Source organism: Taudactylus pleione, unplaced genomic scaffold (assembly GCF_031769625.1).
Source record: "Taudactylus pleione unplaced genomic scaffold, aTauple2 ptg000377l, whole genome shotgun sequence".
In the NCBI taxonomy this organism is placed as follows: domain Eukaryota; kingdom Metazoa; phylum Chordata; class Amphibia; order Anura; family Myobatrachidae; genus Taudactylus; species Taudactylus pleione.
In genome coordinates, this window is record NW_028284778.1 from 3025803 (window position 1) to 3046455 (window position 20653).

The 20653-nt window shown below is 44.9% G+C and overlaps 1 protein-coding gene across 7 annotated transcripts; it reads right to left on the reverse strand.

Annotated features, from left to right (window-relative positions):
* Window positions 1-4336: 4336 nt before the first annotated feature.
* Window positions 4337-20115, reverse strand: LOC148508022 (uncharacterized). Of its 7 annotated transcripts, XM_088445181.1 has the most exons (7): window positions 20003-20102; window positions 16551-16665; window positions 15576-15626; window positions 14105-14201; window positions 11020-11208; window positions 9963-10086; window positions 4337-7393 (listed from the first exon to the last, which is right to left on the reverse strand). In XM_088445181.1, the coding sequence occupies exons 4-7, from the start codon at window positions 14180-14182 to the stop codon at window positions 5298-5300; spliced, it is 2487 nt and encodes an 828-aa protein (XP_088301307.1). In that variant the 5' UTR covers window positions 14183-14201; window positions 15576-15626; window positions 16551-16665; window positions 20003-20102; the 3' UTR covers window positions 4337-5297. The 7 variants fall into 7 exon arrangements, with proteins under 7 accessions (XP_088301307.1, XP_088301305.1, XP_088301302.1 ...); XM_088445179.1 differs by lacking the exon at window positions 15576-15626 and having other exon boundaries at window positions 9963-10041; XM_088445176.1 differs by lacking the exon at window positions 15576-15626.
* Between the last annotated feature and the right edge of the window lie 538 nt (window positions 20116-20653).

The window sequence follows — 20653 nt, forward strand, 5'->3', positions numbered from 1 at the left end:
TTGTAATAATGATACTGACATGCATGTACAAATGGAAAACATGATCAGTAAGTTTGTGAATAGGGGCTATGAATTATCCACTTTGTTGAAAATTAAACAAAGGGTTGTGACCATTCCACGTAATACTATATTATGCCCTAAACCGCAAAAAATGATTGGAAATAACATTACTTGGCCGAGCAGTTATAATACTGCTAGTTTGAAATCTCGTAATGCTCTTAAAAAATACTGCCCGTGATAAAGACCTCGTTGGTCTACATGACAAAAGTATCCTAACCTGTTATTCCCGTGGAAAGAATATTAGGGATTATTTGGTGCACCCAGATGTGACCAATATGGGCAAACAAGTTTAAAAAAACTTTTTAGGTCCTTTGAAAAACCGATGCTTTAAGTGTGCAGGCTGTGTCACCTGTAGCTATATGACCACGGGTGTCACTATTACACATCCCTATTCAGCAAGATCATTTAAGATTTTCCATCATGTATCTTGTACTAGTAAATTTGTTGTTTATGCCTAGATACGACCTTGCGGTAAGTATTATATTGGGAAGACGGAGCGGCAATTTAAAGAGAGGATGGCAATGCACAGGTCTGCAATACGTGCTGTCATCGTCTCAGGCACTAGCGAACAGCCTGTAGCGAGGCATTTTGCCTATGCAGATCATTCTTTAACGGCCATGAAACATATTATTATAGACCATGTTCCCCAAGTAGTACGAGGTGGCAATAGATCCAAGTTGCTGTTACAGAGGGAGGCTAAATGGATTTATTTACTGGATACTTTTAGTCCTAGGGAGTTAAACGAAACTATGGGTTTACAATGTTTCTTATAATATGTGCACATTTTCCTCTTTAATTATATTATAGATTTGCTCTTAAATTAGGCTTATATTTATAAAAATAATCTTTTTAGAATTGAGTCGCCCCCATTTTCTGGGAGTGTCAAGGCCAGTAAGCTTAGGCTTACTCAGATCCTTGTTCTCGTAATAAATATCTTCACTATGGATGCTGGTGCTGATTCGCCGTTGTGACAGAATAAATATATAGTTACTATCTCTATCCATCTAGCATTATAACTGTGTCGGCAATATGATGTCGACATAATGCTGTGACAGTGACTTTGCAGACAATATCATTGTGGACATAATGACGGCATCCCATCTCCCGTTATAGCATGAGTGGCTGATATACACATGGACCTCCTGTTACAGAGTATATTATATACATTATTATGGGAAGTCCCATTATGGTATATGTGTTATCAGTGCTGATTACTTATCACAGTTACATTGTTATTATTCTTGCGCTCAGATCATTGATTGGTAATAATATAAAGCACCTGGGAGCTCTGTCACATTGTATATCATAGGTTATACCAAGAAATTGTCCCCCTCTCATACATAATCTCATGGTATATGTACTGATGGAGCAGGATCATGGCTAGCAAAATGAACATACTCCCTAAATGATTATATACTGTCACCCCCATGCATTAGCCCCATAGTCTGCCCTCATTGTCATATAAGAGAGCGTTTCCCATATGTCTGTGGTGGAGGCGCCCGGGTGTCACACACATGGTTCTTACAGAAACCAATGATGGTGATTGGCTGGTGGTTTCCCTGACATAATCTGTAATATATCAGTCTCTCATCATCACTCCATTCATTATATAACCTGGCTCCGGCTGGGATGTACCCCAGATGTGGTGACGTGTGGTTGGATACTGGAATGGGGTATTTATCCTATGATCTCTCTGATAATGGTCATTTATCTCCATTGGCTGATATTCAGCACAATGGAGATTGGCTGATATTCCCCATTGGCTGATATTCCCTCACTGGGTCTGTAACTCTCTGTATTCCTGCAGATCGGGAACTTTGGGGATTATACAGAGACGGGAGCAAAAAGAAACAATACAAAGGATTATGCAGTGTAAATACTGTGGGTGGGATGCATCAAAGATAAAAATGTCATTTTCGGGGGTTTGACCGCATTTTCCATATGCACCAAGCTTGGACCCGATAGGCAACACGTTCCCTATTGGAAGCCTATCGGCTTCTCATTGGGAAACTACTCCAATAGGGATCTAATAGGATCCCTCCCAGGGTCCCTGCAGCTCATTTCAAGTGGTAGCTATATCCCTCCTCCATCTTACCTTCCAAGCTCAAGCAGCATGTAATTATACATAGGGGCATATACAATTGGGCGAGAGATTTAACGAGTTAAAAACCTTGCGCACCTCGCACCCAATTCCAGAATACCGCAGGTATGCGTGCTCCTGCTACCCATGGTATTCAATTAAAAAAATAGTGGTTGCGGGGTTTTCAGCTCTGAAAACCCTGCGTCGCGCAAAACTAAAAAGAAAACAAAAAACAACCTGGCAGGGGGTCTCCGCGGCTCCCCCTCTCTCTTATTGGAGGGGGGGGTGCTGCTGGGAGGAGAAAGGGCTGCTGGGAGATGTAGTCTCCCAGCCCCCATTCCAGGGGACACACACACACTCACTCATACACACTTACATACAGCACACATACTGACATACTCACCCTACTGCAGAAGACCTGGCTCCCGGCGCTGGATGAAGATGCAGAAGACAGTGCTGAGGAAGGTGAGTAATTAAGGACTAATTAAGCTAATTGGTTACTTCCAATAGCTTAATTAGTCCTCAGGGGGATGCCGCGGGGGTGTCAGAGCAAGTTCCGGTGATTTTTCCTAAAATCGATGTTAGGAAAAATCACGCTTGCTCAGGAGGTGCGTGAAAAAAACCTCCCGGTGCTTGTTTTTAAAAAAATACGCACCTAATAGAATAGCAAAAAAAACGCACCTGCAGGAAAAACCTCACAGGTGCAGGTTTTTTGCTATTCTCGCACACAATTGAATATGCCCCTTAGTAAGTGTATGTTACTAACGGCTATTTACATTTTATTATTGTTTTTAAATATGTTGTGAAAAAATGGACTATGTACAGTAACTCTCCATCACGCTGACCTGCAGTCAATATATGTGTGTTGAAAATAAAGAGCTTAACACAGGACATGAATGAGGCAGAGCCACCCTGGGGACTGTGGGTAAGAGACGCTGTTGTTCACAGTGAGAAATGCAGAGCGCTCCTACACTAAGTACCTGCTCCAGGTGGCTGCAAGCGCTGGTCATGTTATAATGACTAAGGGGTTAGGCCAGGGGGAAAACCATCACTGATCCCTATCAGCAAGGATACCAATTGTATGTCTCTTATATAGACAACATAGGGAGCCATGTACAGTATAGGAGGGGCCTGGAGATGAGTCACAGTAGTGGCCCATAGCCATCCCTAATATATAAGACCCACTAATGCCTACTCTCTCTCCGCACACAGGGTCCGATTCAGACCCATTCGCTAGGCTGCTGGCCGATTTTCGCATTCTGCACATGCGTAAAAGTCACAGTGCGCGAACCAGTCATTGCGATCGGGAAGAGAACGCAGCGAGTACACATACTGCCCGCAAGACTGAGTGACAATGTGCTGTTTGTGGGTGGTCACAGGGGAAGGTTGATCGAAACGGGGGTGTGGTGGTGTGAATGTAGGCGTGCCTGAGCGTCAAAATGCAGTTCCTAGGGCGAGCAAAATTAAGACGCAGCGTCATAGTACACGTCACATGGCTGTTTAAAACACTGCAGCGCTCGCAGTGCTTGCGGTAGGGTAGGGTCAACCACAAGCGCTGCGTATGCCTCCGATGGTTCCCAATATTACCGATTGTTGCATACACTTCCTGGAGATGACGTGTGTAACGAAGGGAAAGTGGGCGTCTTAAGACTGGCTGGCAATCACACGTAAAGACATAGTGGGCGTACCAATGACTTGCCTTGCGATCGCAGGATTTGCATACTTAAGCATCTAGCAAACGGATCTGAATCGGCCCCACAGACACTTATACAGTATTTGGGTGTGTAATACAGACTGATGTGTCCTAGTAAAAACTGAAACGGTGCAGTCATGGTTACTTATATATGCGGCTTTGTAGCATGAGGCTGCCACGGTATTGTGTCACATGACCATGCCACTGTTTTAGAATGTGGCGTTTAGATTCGGAAACAACTTTTTGAAGTTGAATCATACAAGAACTGTGAGCTTTGCTCTATGTTTTAGTAGCTCTATGGATCGCATTAATGGCCTCTCATTACACTGTTTTGGTTAAACCACAAATGTTCTCACCTGGTCACTGCCGGCTTATGTCACTGCTGCCTTTTGTTACAATGCACATAAAAAGGAGAAAAATGTAACAGCACAGGAAAGGCACAAACACATCTAATCATTAACAAGCATGATAAAGATTTTCTTTTGTAGAAAAGTATTTTTAATTTGAAAAGTGACTTTATTAAGATTTTTTATAAAAAATAAAAAACACAGAGAGCCACATTTAGCGTTAGGAGAACATCCAGCAGGGTGGTTTAATTTGGGACCTTGACCAAAACATGTTGCTCTGCAGGGTGGGGGCGAGCGTGTGGACACATTTAGAGCTGGGATGAGGGTGTGTTCTAGCTGAACTCTAAATCTCAATGTAGAAATGAAGCTGCCCAATGTATGTGGGCTACATGCAAAACCGGCCACTCTTTCCCCTGCATGCAAAATAAATTCAGTTCTCCATGTGTCATATCTGCACTCTTTGGGTCTCATTCTGAGTCGGAGGCTGCTGCAGCTGCGTTAGTGTCTTCTGCCCTAGCTGCGCGTGTTATGCTAATGCTGGTATCAGTGTACAGCCGTGTGTCTAAGTGTGGAAGGACTGGGACACCCACTGTGAGCGGCTGCAGTTGCAACCATTGGTAGCACCACTGGGACTTCCATCAGCTCCATGCTAGGTACAGAATCTCCGTCAGAGTGTGGCCTCCTAAGGGAGTGAATAAGCGACTGAGGGCCTGTCTCAGAAATGTACGCTAACCTAATGATTAGCATACATCTCCAATAGTGAGTGGTTTGCGCATTTGCAGAATTGGTCCTGCGTTCTCGCCTGCAGACCCTCTTAAGCCGCAGCACAATTGACATGCTGCTGTGTTTGGGGGGTGGAGCGGGGTGGTGGCTGGTCACAATTCCCAGAAACAGGGGCGTGTCACCCCCGTTTTCCGAGAGGGACGAGGTCAGGGTCTGTGTCGGTGGATGCAGATTTCGTCGCCTCCCACTGCCTGGCCAAAGGAGCAACGATCATGACTATCGGTCGCGATGGTGATCACAAGCTGCGGCCGACTCGGAATCAGGCTCTTTAGTGCGAGTTGCTGTTATCTCTACATGAGTCTCCAAATCGATACTCACGTTTGGAACTCAGCAACTATTTCTCCCCCTTATGAACCCTCTTGTGTCTGCAAAGCGATGACCTATTTCGGTAACATTTCCCACATTCGGAGCAGGCATAGGGCTTTTCTCTGGTGTGGCTTCTCAGATGTTTAGCAAGTGAAGACTTCACTCTAAAGTCTTTCCCACATTCAGGACACGTACAATTAACACCCGTTTCAATTTGTTGGTGTCTCAGTAACCTCCTTTTGTCGGCAAACCATTCTCCGCAGTTAGAACACCGAAACGGCCGCTCTCCCGTGTGAGTCCTCTGATGGATAACAAGTGTGGATTTTCTTCTAAAATGACTCCCACATTCAGGGCAGGTGTGCTTAATGTCCGTGTGAGTTATCTTATGTTTGCCTAATGCCCCTATCTGTGCAAACCGTTTCCCACATTCGACACATTGGAAAGGTTTCTCCCCAGTGTGAGTTCTCTTATGGCCGACTAATGTCCCTTTCTCTGCAAAATGTTTTCCACATTCAGTACATTGGAAAGGTTTCTCCCCAGTGTGAGTTCTCTGATGGCTAACTAATGCCCGTCTCTCTGAAAATGGTTTTCCGCATTCGGAGCACTGAAATGGCTTCGCTCCCACGTGACTTCTCCGATGGCTTACTAGCCTCCACTCCTCAGTAAACCGTTCACCACAATCAGAACACTCAAATGTTATTGCTTCCAAGTGACGCGCTTCATGTTTCACCAGCACCCTTTTCTTAAAAAAGCGCTTCCCGCATTGGGAACATTGGTACGGCTTCTCACCTGTGTGATATCTCTGATGAACCACCAGTCGGGATTTAGCCCGAAAGTATTTCCCACACTCAGAACATTGAACGGCGTGAATTTTCTGGTGGGCGACAAGTAGGGCGTTCTTTAGAAAATATTCCCCACACTCAGAGCACTGCGGTGTTTTCTTCCTAGAGTTCTCTCTCCAATATTTAGTAAGATTTGAGATATCACCAAAAGTTTCCTTTTGTTCAAGTCCAACGTGTGGTCTCTGTACGTTGTGACCACTCATCTGACCAACAACATTTTCCATCTTTCGCTCTGTAACTCGATGTTGAGGAGGATACAATAATCCAACTACATAGTCTGGGTTACTGGAGATACTATATATATTACCTACAATGGTGGAAGTTTGGTGAATAATTTCAGCAGGTTCAGCCAACTTAATGTTATCTGTTATTAATGAGTTCTGATTAATTTCAGTATGACCTGATGTAAATGTGTGATCGGAATGTGTATAACTATCACTATCTGTGAGGTTTCCTCCATCACATGAGACTGATTCCTCCTTACTATGAGTAGATTTACACTGTGTATGATCTGTGGGTGTATACATGTCAGTGTGTGTGAGGTCTCCTCCATCACGTGAGACTGATTCCTCCTTAGTATGAGTAGATGTATACTGTGTATGATCTGTGGGTGTATACATGTTAGTGTGTGTGAGGGTTCCTCCATCACATGAGACTGATTCCTCCTTACTATGAATAGATGTACACTGTGTATGATCTGTGGGTGTATGCATGTCAGTGTGTGTGAGGGCTCCTTCATCACATGAGACTGATTCCACCTTAATATGAGTAGATGTATACTGTGTATGATCTGTGGGTGTATACATGTTAGTGTGTGTGAGGGTTCCTCCATCACATGAGACTGATTCCTCCTTACTATGAATAGATGTATACTGTGTATGATCTGTGGGTGTATACATGTTAGTGTGTGTGAGGGTTCCTCCATCACATGAGACTGATTCCTCCTTAATATGAGTAGATGTATACTGTGTATGATCTGTGGGTGTATACATGTTAGTGTGTGTGAGGGTTCCTCCATCACATGAGACTGATTCCTCCTTAATATGAGTAGATGTATACTGTGTATGATCTGTGGGTGTATATATGTCAGTCTCTGTAAAATTTTCTCCCCCACATAAGATATATTCTTTAGTCTTATTTGTTACTGATTTCAACCTATTTTGAATATTATATATTTTAAAGCATTGTGACTGTTGGTAGTTTCCGATAACATGTATATCCGTGTGTCCACAATCTAAAGAAGGAAACTTGGTGTGGGAGACATCTTCATCCTCCGAGATAGCTGAAGAACATAAAAAAACACCTATTAGACTTTGCTTCAATGGGGTGTCAGCATTTTATTTCTGCCTCTAGCACAGTCCGCCAACCCGGCCATTCCCAAATCACTCTGTAACCCAGCCACAATGATGTTACACCTATATACTGCCATTAGGCCACACCGCCAAACTACTGTACTGTGATAGGATTATCACATATCCATAAGACTGACAGGACCACTCTGAAGGAGATAAACAGAATATGGGCATAAAATCTGAGTTTTATACTCATAAATATTCCCTTTCTCTGAACCTATTGGTGGCCAATGGATCATGATGTATAAAGCCATGTCCAAGACTTTGGAACTGTAAAATAACCAATACTCTTAGTGCTCCTCCCTTGTCTGTATAACCATCCTACAGGAGACTCCATTATTCATCTAACCCTGCCCCAGAGGAGCACCAGAGAGAAACTAATTATGGGAGAGGAATAACATAACTCTCATTATATTTCACTTTGGCAAACTTTTTATATTACAAGATAACTAATGAGAAATGGGTGTTACTTAGAGTCCGTCAGTGGATTTAGGAAAAACAATTTATAGTACATATAAAACTTCTATTCTCTCTTACATCCACTTGGGGGACACTGGACCAATGGGGATGTCCCACAACTGCCCCATCATGTGACTGCCATCATCTGATGACATATAATAATAAATGCCACCTATGATGCAATGGGAATGGTTATGAAGTCCCAGCGGCTGAAAAGGTTCATATCCCGACGTCGACAGCCCGCAGGGAGAAGATCCTGACAGGGCAGGTAAGTACCCTATCCCTACCCATCTCCCCCCCTAACCCTCCCTAAAGTGGTGCCTAACCCTAACCTCTCCCCCCTAGTGCCTAACCCTAACCTCCACCTAGTGCCTAACCTCCCCCCTAGTGCCTAACCCTAACTTCCCCCCCAGTGCCTAACCCTAACCTCCCTCCCTAGTGTCTAACCCTAACCTCCCCCCGGGGTGCCTAATGCTAACCTCCCCCCCCAAACCTAACACCTAAAATACAAGCACCTAAACATGTGCTTGCCGCTTCTTTAAACAGAAGATCCGTCAGATGACTTTTTTTTAAACAGACCCAATAAAGGTTTTTCAAACATCCTTCACAAAGTGCATTACCGCATGAAACGCGTTGGTGGTGGGATAGCCGATATATGCCGAACCGGAAGTGCAACCGTGACCACTTCCGGCGGACGGAAGATGCCGACGGGGACTCGGGACATTACCGCATTACTGCGAGGAGGAAGAGGTGACTGCTGCCAGGAGGCAAATATAGGATTAGGGTCAGCTAGTTAGAACCTGCCAGTATCTCCAAACATCGAGCAAGTTACACCGCCCTCAAAATCTACAACCCCCACGGCCGGATCCACACAAATACCCGCTAAAAAGCTATAAACATATAGTGGTTAATACCACAATCTCTAACTTTTAAGTTTTTCTCCACAGCATTGCCCGAATATTATTATTATTTTATTATATTTTTATCTTTTACCTCTTATCTCAATTAATTTTGAACTTACTACATTTATTTATTTTATTATTTCTACTCTCATATTTGCTTCATTTTATCACTTTATATTCATTTGTAATTCTCTCAGATCCACATTTGTACATTTTTAACTTACTACATTGATCTCTTTTACTATTTTATTTGCTTAATTTTATCACTTTATATTAATTTTTCATTTTTATTCTATCAGATCCACATTTGTACATCTTACCCATTATACAAGCGCTCTTTTTTTATACTTACTAACTCTAACCTCGCTACGCTCCCTAAACCTAACCCTCCCCCCTCCAAGGCTAACGCTAAGGGCACCCCGGACTTGCCTCATTCGGTCTGGTGTCCTTCAGCGTTCTGGTGTCAAAGATTGAGATAGGCGCCGGTACTTCGATCTATCTTAAGTCCCTTGTCGGAATTTGGATGTCGGTATTGAGACCTTGTGACCGCCGGTCTCATAACTACGTCCCGATGCAATGATGATACCAAAGAATCAGTGGCTAATTGTACATTATTGTCTAGCTGGGCCTTCCTTCCAAACAAGCCAGCTGCAATTATACACAGCGCTACCTAGAAGATGCTACATTTGAAAGAGGAGAGTCCTTTCCTCTCCTCTTTCTTCCATCTTTCTAGGGCCAAGGTAGGGAAGATAAGAGACTTACAGTCCCCCCCCCCCTCCATCATTTAATTCATTTGTTTTTTTTTAACAAAATTGGCTTCAGTGCACACTTCCGGATTCAGCGGCGCAGCTGGCAAGAGTCACCATCAGTCATCAAAAATTGGTGGTAAGGTAAAACCTTGTTTTCCTTTTTTTTTATTAGCCCCCTCAATATGGAGGACAAGCCTGACTCAGCAGCTTTAAGGCATATTCACAGAATGAGTCAGGCTCATCCTTAGCAGCGAAGGGGTTGAAGCAGTGATTAAAATTTAAAGAACAAATGAAGAAAATACAACAAATGTTTTGGGCAACTCAAAAACATTGGTACTAGCTAATTGCCATCTTGTCATTTCCTTAATCTAACCATGATCTTCTCTTACCCAGTGATGTGAGGGGCCGGGCATTCTCCATCATCACATCCTTGTACAGACCCCTGTGTCCTTCTATATATTCCCCCTCCTGCATGGAGAAATAGACCGTGACATCCTCACACCTTATAGGAACCTGACACACACAATGATACAGTCATCACCCAGACACATCCCCTGGTGTTACTGTATAATGTTTCATTCCCAGCAGTCACCTCTCCAGTCATCACCCAGACACAGCCCCTGGTGTTACTGTATAATGTCCCATTCCCAGCAGTCACCTCTCCAGTCATCACCCAGACACATCCCCTGGTGTTACTGTATAATGTCCCATTCCCAGCAGTCACCTCTCCAGTCATCACCCAGACACAGCCCCTGGTGTTACTGTATAATGTCCCATACCCAGCAGTCACCTCTCCAGTCATCACCCAGACACATCCCGTGGTGTTAATGTATAATGTCCCATTCCCAGCAGTCACCGCTCCAGTCATCACCAAGACACATCCCCTGGTGTTACTGTATAATATCCCATTCCCAGCCTTCACCTCTCCAGTCATCACCCAGACACATCCCCTGGTGTTACTGTATAATGCCCCATTCCCAGCAACCTCTCCAGTCATCACCCAGACACATCCCCTGGTGTTACTGTATAATGTCCCATTCCCAGCAGTCACCTCTCCAGTCATCACCCAGACACATCCCGTGGTGTTAATGTATAATGTCCCATTCCCAGCAGTCACCGCTCCAGTCATCACCCAGACACATCCCTGGTGTTACTGTATAATATCCCATTCCCAGCCTTCACCTCTCCAGTCATCACCCAGACACATCCCCTGGTGTTACTGTATAATGTCCCATTCCCAGCAGTCACCTCTCCAGTCATCACCCAGGCACATCCCCTGGTGTTACTGTATAATGCCTCATTCCCAGCAGTCACCTCTCCAGTCATCACCCAGGCACATCCCCTGGTGTTACTGTACAATGCCCCATTCCCAACAGTCACCTCTCCAGTCATCACCCAGACACATCCCCTGGTGTTACTGTATAATGTCCCATTCCCAGCAGTCACCTCTCCAGTCAGCAGCTGAATGATCTTGTTGTTGAGTTCCAGGATCTTCTGGTCATTGTCTCCCTCATGTAACAGTGAGTGAGGTGGAGGCACCGTGATGGGGCTCTGGGTCCTTCTCCATGCTCCAGAAACATGGTGACAGCTGTTGAATGTTTTATGCTCACCGGATTTTCTCACAACAATATAATCCTACCAATAGAGAGGCACTAATAAGTATGAATATGTCCCTCTGGACAAGAGTAAAATATTATTTTATCCGCGAGCTTCTCTACAAATAGAAACATCTTGAATGTTCCGATCTCCCAGGCTCCCTCGGCTCCCCAGACAGGTCCCTGTGTTAGTAATAGAGATAATAGTGATGTGACACTCCCAGACTCCCTCACCTCCCCAGTCAGGTCCCTATGTTAGGTGGGGAATTTTACTGGGGCGGTACACCTGTCAAATCATAACGCAGATGTCCTAAGGTGACCTCAGGGAGGACAGAAACCTCCCGTGGAGATAATAGTGATGTCACTGTGACACTTCCAGACTCCCTCACTTCCCCAGTCAGATCCATGTGTTAGTAATAGGGATAAGAGTGATGTCACTGTGACACTCCCAGACACCCTCACCTTCCCAGTCAGGTCCTTGTGTTAGTAATATAGATAAGAGTGATGTCACTGTGACACCCCAGACTCCCTCACCTCCCCAGTCAGGTCCCTGTGTTAGTAATAGAGATAATATTGATGTCACGGTGACACTCCCAGACTCCCTCACCTCCTCAGTCAGGTCCCTGTGTTAGTAATAGAGATAATAGAGATGTCACTGTGACACTACCAGACTCCCTCACTTCCCCAATCAGATCCCTGTGTTAGTAATATAGATAAGAGTGATGTCACTGTGACACCCCAGACTCCCTCACCTCCCCAGACAGGTCCCTGTGTTAGTAATAGAGATAATAGTGATGTGACACTCCCAGACTCCCTCACCTCCCCAATCAGGTCCCTATGTTAGGTGGGGAATTTTACTGGGGCGGTACACCTGTCAAATCATAACGCAGATGTCCTAAGGTGACCTCAGGGAGGACAGAAAACTCCAGTGGAGTAATAGAGATAATAGTGATGTCACTGTGACACTTCCAGACTCCCTCACCTCCCCAGTCAGGTCCCTGTGTTAGTAATATAGATAAGTGATGTCACTGTGACACCCCAGACTCCCTCACCTCCCCAGTCAGATCACTGTGTTAGTAATATAGATAAGAATGATGTTACTGTGACACTCCAGACTCCCTCACCTCCCCAGTCAGTTCCTTGTGTTAGTAATAGAGATAATAGTGATGTCACAGTGACACTCCCAGACACCCTCACCTCCCCAGTAAGATCCCAGTGTTAGTAATAGAGATAAAAGTGATGTCACAGTGACACTCCCAGACTCCCTCACCTCCCCAGTAAGATCCCAGTGTTAGCAATAGAGATAATAGAGATGGCACTGTGACACTCCCAGACTCCCTCACCTCCTCAGTCAGGTCCCTGTGTTAGTAATAGAGATAATAGTGATGTCATGGTGACACTCCCAGACTCCCTCACCTCCCCAGTAAGATCCAAGTGTTAGTAATAGAGATAATAGTGATGGCACTGTGACACTCCCAGATTCCCTCACCTCCCCAGTCAGGTCCCTGTGTTAGTAATAGAGATAATAGTGATGGCACTGTGACACTCCCAGACTCCCTCACCTCCCCAGTCAGATCACTGTGTTAGTAATATAGATAAGAATGATGTTACTGTGACACCCCAGACTCCCTCACCTCCCGTCAGTTCCTTGTGTTAGTAATAGAGATAAGAGGATAAGAGTGATGTCACTGTGACACTCCCAGACTCCCCTCACCTCCCCAGTAAGATCCCTGTGTTAGTAATAGAGATAATAGTGATGTCACAGTGACACTCCCAGACTCTCACCTCCCCAGTCAGGTCCCTGTGTTAGTAATAGTGATGTCACTGTGACACTCCCAGACTCCCTCACCTCCCCAGTCTGGTCCCTGTGTTAGTAATAGAGATAATAGTGATGTCACTGTGACACTCCCAGACTCTCACCTCCCCAGTCAGGTCCCTGTGTTAGCAATATAGATAATAGTGATGTCACTGTGACACTCCCAGACTCCCTCACTTCTCCAGCAAGATCCCTGTGTTAGTAGTAGAGATAATAGTGATGTCACTGTGACACTTACAGACTCCCTCACCTCCCCAGTCAGGTCCCTGTGTTAGTAATAGAGATAATAGTGATGGCACTGTCACAATACCAGACTCCCTCACTTCCCCAGTCAGATCACTGTTAGTAATATAGATAAAAATGATGTTACTGTGACACCCCAGACTCCCTCACCTCCCCAGTCAGTTCCTTGTGTTAGTAATAGAGATAATAGTGATGTCACTGTGACACTCACAGACTCCCTCACCTCCCCAGTCAGGTCCCTGTGTTAGTAATAGAGATAAGAGTGATGTCACTGTGACACTACCAGACTCCTCACCTCCCCAGTCAGGTCCCTGTGTTAGTAATAGAGATATGAATGATCTCACTGTGATACTCCCAGACTCCCTCACCTCTCCAGTCAGGTCCCTGTGTTAGTAATAGAGATAATAGTGATGTCACTGTGACACTCCCAGACTCTCACCTCCCCAGTCAGGTCCCTGTGTTAGTAATAGAGATAATAGTGATGTCACTGTGACACTACCAGACTCCCTCACCTCCCCAGTCAGGTCCCTGTGTTAGTAATAGAGATAAGAGTGATGTCACTGTGACACTCCCAGACTCCCTCACTTCTCCAGCAAGATCCCTGTGTTAGTAGTAGAGATAAGAGTGATGTCACTGTGACACTCCCAGACTCCCTCACCTCCCCAGTCAGGTCCCTGTGTTAGTAATAGAGATAAGAGTGATGTCACTGTAACACTCCCAGACTCCCTCATCTCCCCAGTCAGGTTCATGTGTTAGTAATAGAGATAAGAGTGATGTCACTGTGACACTCCCAGACTCCCTCACCTCCCCAGTCAGGTCCCTGTGTTAGTAATAGAGATAAGAGTGATGTCACTGTGACACTCCCAGACTCCCTCACCTCCCCAGTCAGCAGGTAGATGATCTCCAGGGTGAGATTTAATATCTTTTCAGTCATCTCATTCCTGTATGTCTCCATCCTCTGTAATTTTTTACTCCTAAAGGTAAAAGTTTCTATATTATTGGCAATATAATATGCAGTATCATATAATACAGATCTGTTATTATATACTGTAATAGGCTATATACTAACAACAATGACATATTAGCAATATAAAATACAGTATGATTACAGATCTTTTATCACATTGCAGTGTGAATATATTACAGTATGTGAGTTACAGTATATTAGTGATATCCCAGCTACAGAAACCACCCTACCCCCAAAACCACCCATCCCCCACACAGCATGCTCTACTGCAATTAGGAACCTAGACCTTCCCAATAGGGCACCTCATTCTGCCCCCACAACTGCAATTCTAGATCCAGTCCTAAAGGTAAAAGTTTGTATATTATTGGCAATATAATAAATCAGTATAATATAACATAGATCAGTTATTACATCGCTGTTAGTATGTGGCCTATTACAGTTTATGACCTATATTAGTAATATAAAATACAGTATAAATATAGATCAGTTATTATATTGCAATATATTACAGTATGTGAGTTACTGTATATTAGTGATATACCAGCTACAGCAATCGCCCCGCCCATAAACCCACCGTCCCTCACGCAGTCTCTCTCCTGCCATCGGGATCCTGGATCCTCCCAATCAGACACCGGATTCTGCCCCCACGGTTCCAATTCTGGATCCAGCCCTGCTTAAGCTCTCTGATGCCTGCTTCCTGCATCTTTCAGTAACTACTAGCCGGACCCCCGCTCCCCACAGCCTGCTCAAGAGTGGCCTGGACGTAATGCTGCTAGAACTTCCTTAACCAGCCTCAGCTAATATTGTGATGCTTCTTCTACCCTGCATCCAGGACCCTCAGCAATGTGCCAGCCCTTGCACCCACTTCCAGAGTGAACAATTTACCTTGGTTCTCCTCTGCTCTACTTTCAATGGACTAAGATATTCATTAAATCATGAAAGGCTTAACTACTGCACCACCCAACATGTGTCGGACACTAGTAATCCCGCCTGGCCTGTCCTCCATATAGGCCCCTGCACCAATATGGCCATGGACCAGGCCTTGCCCTCCCAAGTTTGGGAATCCTCCTCCATGAAAAGATTGGTCCCCAGTGTTCTCCCAGCATTGTAAACCTCGGGCGACGCGCCTGGCAAAATGTCCCTGCCATCCGTCACAGTGATGGGTAGGAAGCTGGGCTGCACTGACGTTTCATATTGGGCGTGTCACAATGCTGTCAGTGCCATCCCTGCCAGAAGGAGCATGCTGGCCGCCCCCTCCACCATGACATTGGCCCACCCTGCACTGGAGGCAAGCATTGCAGCCTCCCCCTCTCCTACTCGCTGCCTGCAAAACAGTAAGTGAAATGCTAGATGGGAGGATGCACAATGGGCAGTTGCTTACCTGCTGCAATAGGGTTCAGTCTGCCCCCGGGCTGTGCTTTCATGATGCTACCTGGCAAAAAGAAATTCTGGGGAGAACACTGTGTCCCTGATGTCATCCCTCCCGTACTGTCATTGCAGACCCCAGCACCATCTAATCATAGTGGGGACTACTACTGGGGTCACTGCATAGGGGGGACTACTACTAGGGGCACTGTATAGGGGGGGACTACTACTGGAGGGACAGCTACTGGGGGCAATGCATAGGGGTGACCACTTCTGGGGGCACTGATTAAAGGGACACTACACAGGGGGACCACTGCTGGGGGCACTGTATATGGGGACCACTACGGCGGCACTGTATAAGAGGGGAGTGTTACTAGGGCACTGCATAGGGGGACGCTACTAAGGGCAATGCATAGTGGGGACTACTACTGGGGGCACTGCAGAGGGGGACTACTACTGGGGCACTGCAGAGGGGGGACTACTACTGGGGGCACTGCAGAGGGGGGACTACTACTGGGGGCACTGCAGAGGGGGGACCACTACTGGGGGCACTGCAGAGGGGGGACCACTACTGGGGGCACTGTATAAGAGGGGGGTGTTACTAGGGCACTGCATAGGGGGACGCTACTAAGGGCAATGCATAGTGGGACTACTACTGGGGGCACTGCAGAGGGGGGAATACTACTGGGGGCACTGCAGAGGGGGGACTACTACTGAGGGCACTGCAGAGGGGGGACTACTACTGGGGGCACTGCAGAGGGGGGACTTACTGGGGGCACTGCAGAGGGGGGACCACTACTGGGGGCACTGCAGAGGGGTGCCCAAAACATATTCTTGCATCTGGGTATACCACTCTCTAGTTCGGCCACTGCCGGCGGTGGCTTTGCTTGCCCGGGGTTATTTGGCTGCGGAGGGGTGGTCTTTCTGGTGGTTGGTTGCCTGGAGAGGGGGGTTAGTTGCTCAGTAATGTGGCTGTGGGAGGGTCGTTTACCTGGGGTACCCCGTTAGTGGTGTGGCCATGGGGGTTGGTTGCTCGAGGCATAGGTGCTCAGTACTGCTGCCCCGAGGGAAGGAGGGGTCTGACTCCTACACTTTCATCCTGGCTCCTAGGTTTTAGAAAAATTTGTCAAGCCCTGTTGTATATGATGTACATTAGTGACATATGGTATACTATAGACTAGTTATCACACTACGGTATGTATATATTACAGTACTGTATATGATGTACATTAGTGACATATGGTATACTATAGACTAGTTATCACACTACGGTATGTATATATTACAGTACTGTATATGATGTACATTAGTGACATATGGTATACTATAGACTAGTTATCACACTACGGTATGTATATATTACAGTACTGTATATGATGTACATTAGTGACATATGGTATACTATAGACTAATTATCACACTACGGTATGTATATATTACAGTACTGTATATGATGTACATTAGTGACATATGGTATACTATAGACTAGTTATCACACTACGGTATGTATATATTACAGTATTGTATATGATGTACATTAGTGACATATGGTATACTATAGACTAGTTATCACACTATGGTATGTACATATTACAGTAGTGTATACAATGTATATTAGTGACATATGGTATAATACAGACGTGTTATCACTGCTAAGTGTATATAGTGCTCATTCTAGCACCCTGAACATAATCAGTGAGCATATTTTAAGTTTGAAGGGCAACATATTATATGTGGTGTATCGCTACAGCTATAGTAGCTATAGTGATACCTCACATCTAAAATGTTGCCTTTCAAAATAAAAATATGATTACGTGCTGGGTGCTAGAATGAACACTGTGTATATATTACAGCATATGATGTATGGTTATAGTTATCCTATGTATTTATGTAAATTGTATTACTTATCATTATATGGTGATATTGACGCCTGGCGATCTGTAAATAAAGTAACATATTACAGACCGGTTCTTACATTTCTGTGTGTATACCAGTATACAATGTATATCAGTCATATAATATTGGTCAGTAATTACATCGCCATGTCTGTATGTATGTATTAGTGATACTAAGATATATAAGATAAGACAGTGGTTCTCAAACTCGGTCCTCGGGACCCCACACAAGGTCACGTTTTCCAGGTCGCCCAGCAGGTGCACAGGTGTAGTCATTACTCACTGACACATTTTAAACGATCCACTTTTGGAGGTAATTATTTCACTTGTGGTTCTGTGAGGAGACCTGAAAAACATGCACTGTTGGGGGTCCTGAGGACCGAGTTTGAGAACCTGTGAGATAAGATATAGGATATAGATTAGTGATACTAAAGGGCAGATTCAATAACTGCGCACACATTAGACCACTTCAGAAACAAATTTCTGCTCCCACCCCCATTGGCTGAGAGTAGAAATCAGCTACAGACACACATCCCGCGAATCTGGCAGAAGCCATCCCGGCGGTTACAGGTGAGTAACTAAGGGGGTATACACACCAGGATGATATCGGTACGATTTGGCTAATTCGGAAGACAAATCGAGCATTTCGTGCAGTGTATATACCTGATTTGCGCGCTCCCGCGGTCGCATGCAATATCGTGTGACTGGTCGTGCTGCACGGCCAATCACACGATATCGCATGTGAGGCTGTACATGTTAATGAAGGACGGAACAATGATCGTTCCATCTTTCATTAAATCTTTAAAGTGTGTACCGGCAATCATGCGATGTCCAGGGTGAAGGCAAATCACCCTGAACATCGGCACGATTGCCGGTCGTTTAGGTGTGTACCCACCCTAAATCCACCTATTGTATAATATAATACAGGTCAGTTATTGCATTGCTATATTATAGTATAAGATGTAAATTAGTGATAGTCACTATATATTTCTTAGCGTGAAGTAAAAACCAGCGGTGCCGTGATGGCGCGGAGGCTGCTGATCATTGTTTGTGTTGTTGGCGCCCGGAGGACGTGGCCCTGTGAATGTGCAGGGCGGAAAGAAGGTGAGCGTGGTGGAGGGTACATAAGGGCCGGCTGAGGCAGAATCCCAGATAGGAGAAGGTCACAGGAGCTCTTAGGTGGTGCCTGGTCTGGCTAAAGGGAGATGAACAAGGGGGTGACTGATACAATGGGGAGGGGTTTTGTCAGAGCTGTGTGTATGGAGAAAGAGTGTTACAGGAATGTGGGGGTCAGCAGCCATGTGTGGGGGAGATCTGACCTTTGTGCATTGGGGGGGGGTCCGGCAGTACTGTGGGTAACAGGAGCTGTGTATAATTGGGAACAGTGTTAAAGGAATGTGGGGTCTTTAGCCATGTGTGTGGGGGGATCTGACAGGAATTGGGGGTTTGGAGCTGTGTGCATTTGGGGAGGGGGTGGTGAGCAGCTGTGTGTGTGCTGGATCACCCTCCCCCCACCTCACATCACCACTGCGGGTGCTGATCACTGGTGAGCGAATGGCTCCAGACTAGTGAGTGGGGAGACAGAAGATCCGACTCTGCGCTCTTCATGTGTGTGATGTCAGTGATCCCCCTGCTGGCCATCCACTCACAGGATCACTAGATTAACAGAAGACCCAGGCAACATCAGGCACAACAGCTAGTACAATACAATATAGATCATTATTACACTGCTGTGCGCATCTTACAGTATACAATATATATTAGCCATATAATATATGTAACACTTCTACAAAGTCTGTACAGAGTCAGACATGTACAGGGGGAGCATGACTGACTCTGGACCCCCCTTCCTGCCAAAAGCTACCAATACGGGGGCACAGAGAGAGAGAGGACCACGGGAATTGCGCTGGGGTAAATATATATGGGAGGAGGGGTACAAGGTCTATGTAATAATCGGCTACGGTCTACCCCATTTCTGGCATGTACCCCCCACCCACCAGCGGCTCCCACTGTCGCGATAGGACGGGACAGACACTGTTCCAGAGAGAATGACAGTGCCAGGTACGTGTGGGTGTAGTGTGGAGGAGCAGGCAGGAGTCGGGGTCTGGAGGGGGGGTGACCTGGCAAATGATGGGTCCCTTTACTATTATTAGTAATAATATAATACAGATCAGTAATTACATTGCCATGTGTGTATATATTAGAGCATATGATGTATACCAGTGATATAAATGATAATATAATAAATAATAATAATATAATAAATACCAGTAATTGCTTTGCTAGGTGTATATATTGCAGTTTATGAAGTATACTATTTATTACATGACTGTGTGTGTGTATTACAGTATGGGATGCATATTAGTTTTATGATTATATACTACACATCACTTATTACATGCTATATATAGTACTGTATATTATGTATATTATATTAGTAGCATTTACATTAGTACACTTTAATAAAGATGTTACTGGGTTGTTTTGTTTTCTTATTACAGTACATGGTGTATATTAGAGATATAAGATGTAGAAAAATTGAATATACCTTTATATAACACGGTTATTTAATTACCTCCTCCAGCTCAAGAGTTAAGACTTTTTCTTTTCCTGCACCAGTCTGTAACTATAACCCGTCCCCGGTTCGTCCCAGACCACTGGTGACTGTTCTATGTCTATGGGCGTATAAATTGAAAGTCACATTGTCTATGATTATGGTGTTAAATTGCAGTCTTCACTTTGGACCACAGAAACATGGCCGCCAGGTTATTTTCACTTAATCATGCAATATCGAAATGCACCACATGAGGGCAGCATCACTCCAGTTTTTAAATATTGATACATATTGTATAATACCACTACTGCTAATAATACATTGCCAGCTCCCATAGTGTCATGATGTCAAGAGGATAAAAATGTCTGCAAGGAGATTTTGTTGAGAGGATTTGGAGGCATATTTATCAATATTCTTTTTACTAAAATAATGCGAAAATGGGTGTTTTCACATTATTTTTGTGTCACCTAATTGGATCAATGGGCCTTTGTAGGAGTTTTTGTAAAAAAACGACTCCAAGCCCATAAATTCGCACTTTTTTAGTAAGCAGATCATATTTCCCTTACTTGTATTACTAAAGTTGAATCGTAAAATAATTTTGGGGGAAGCCCTGCGGTAATAGCGCCATCTTCAGATGGCGTTATG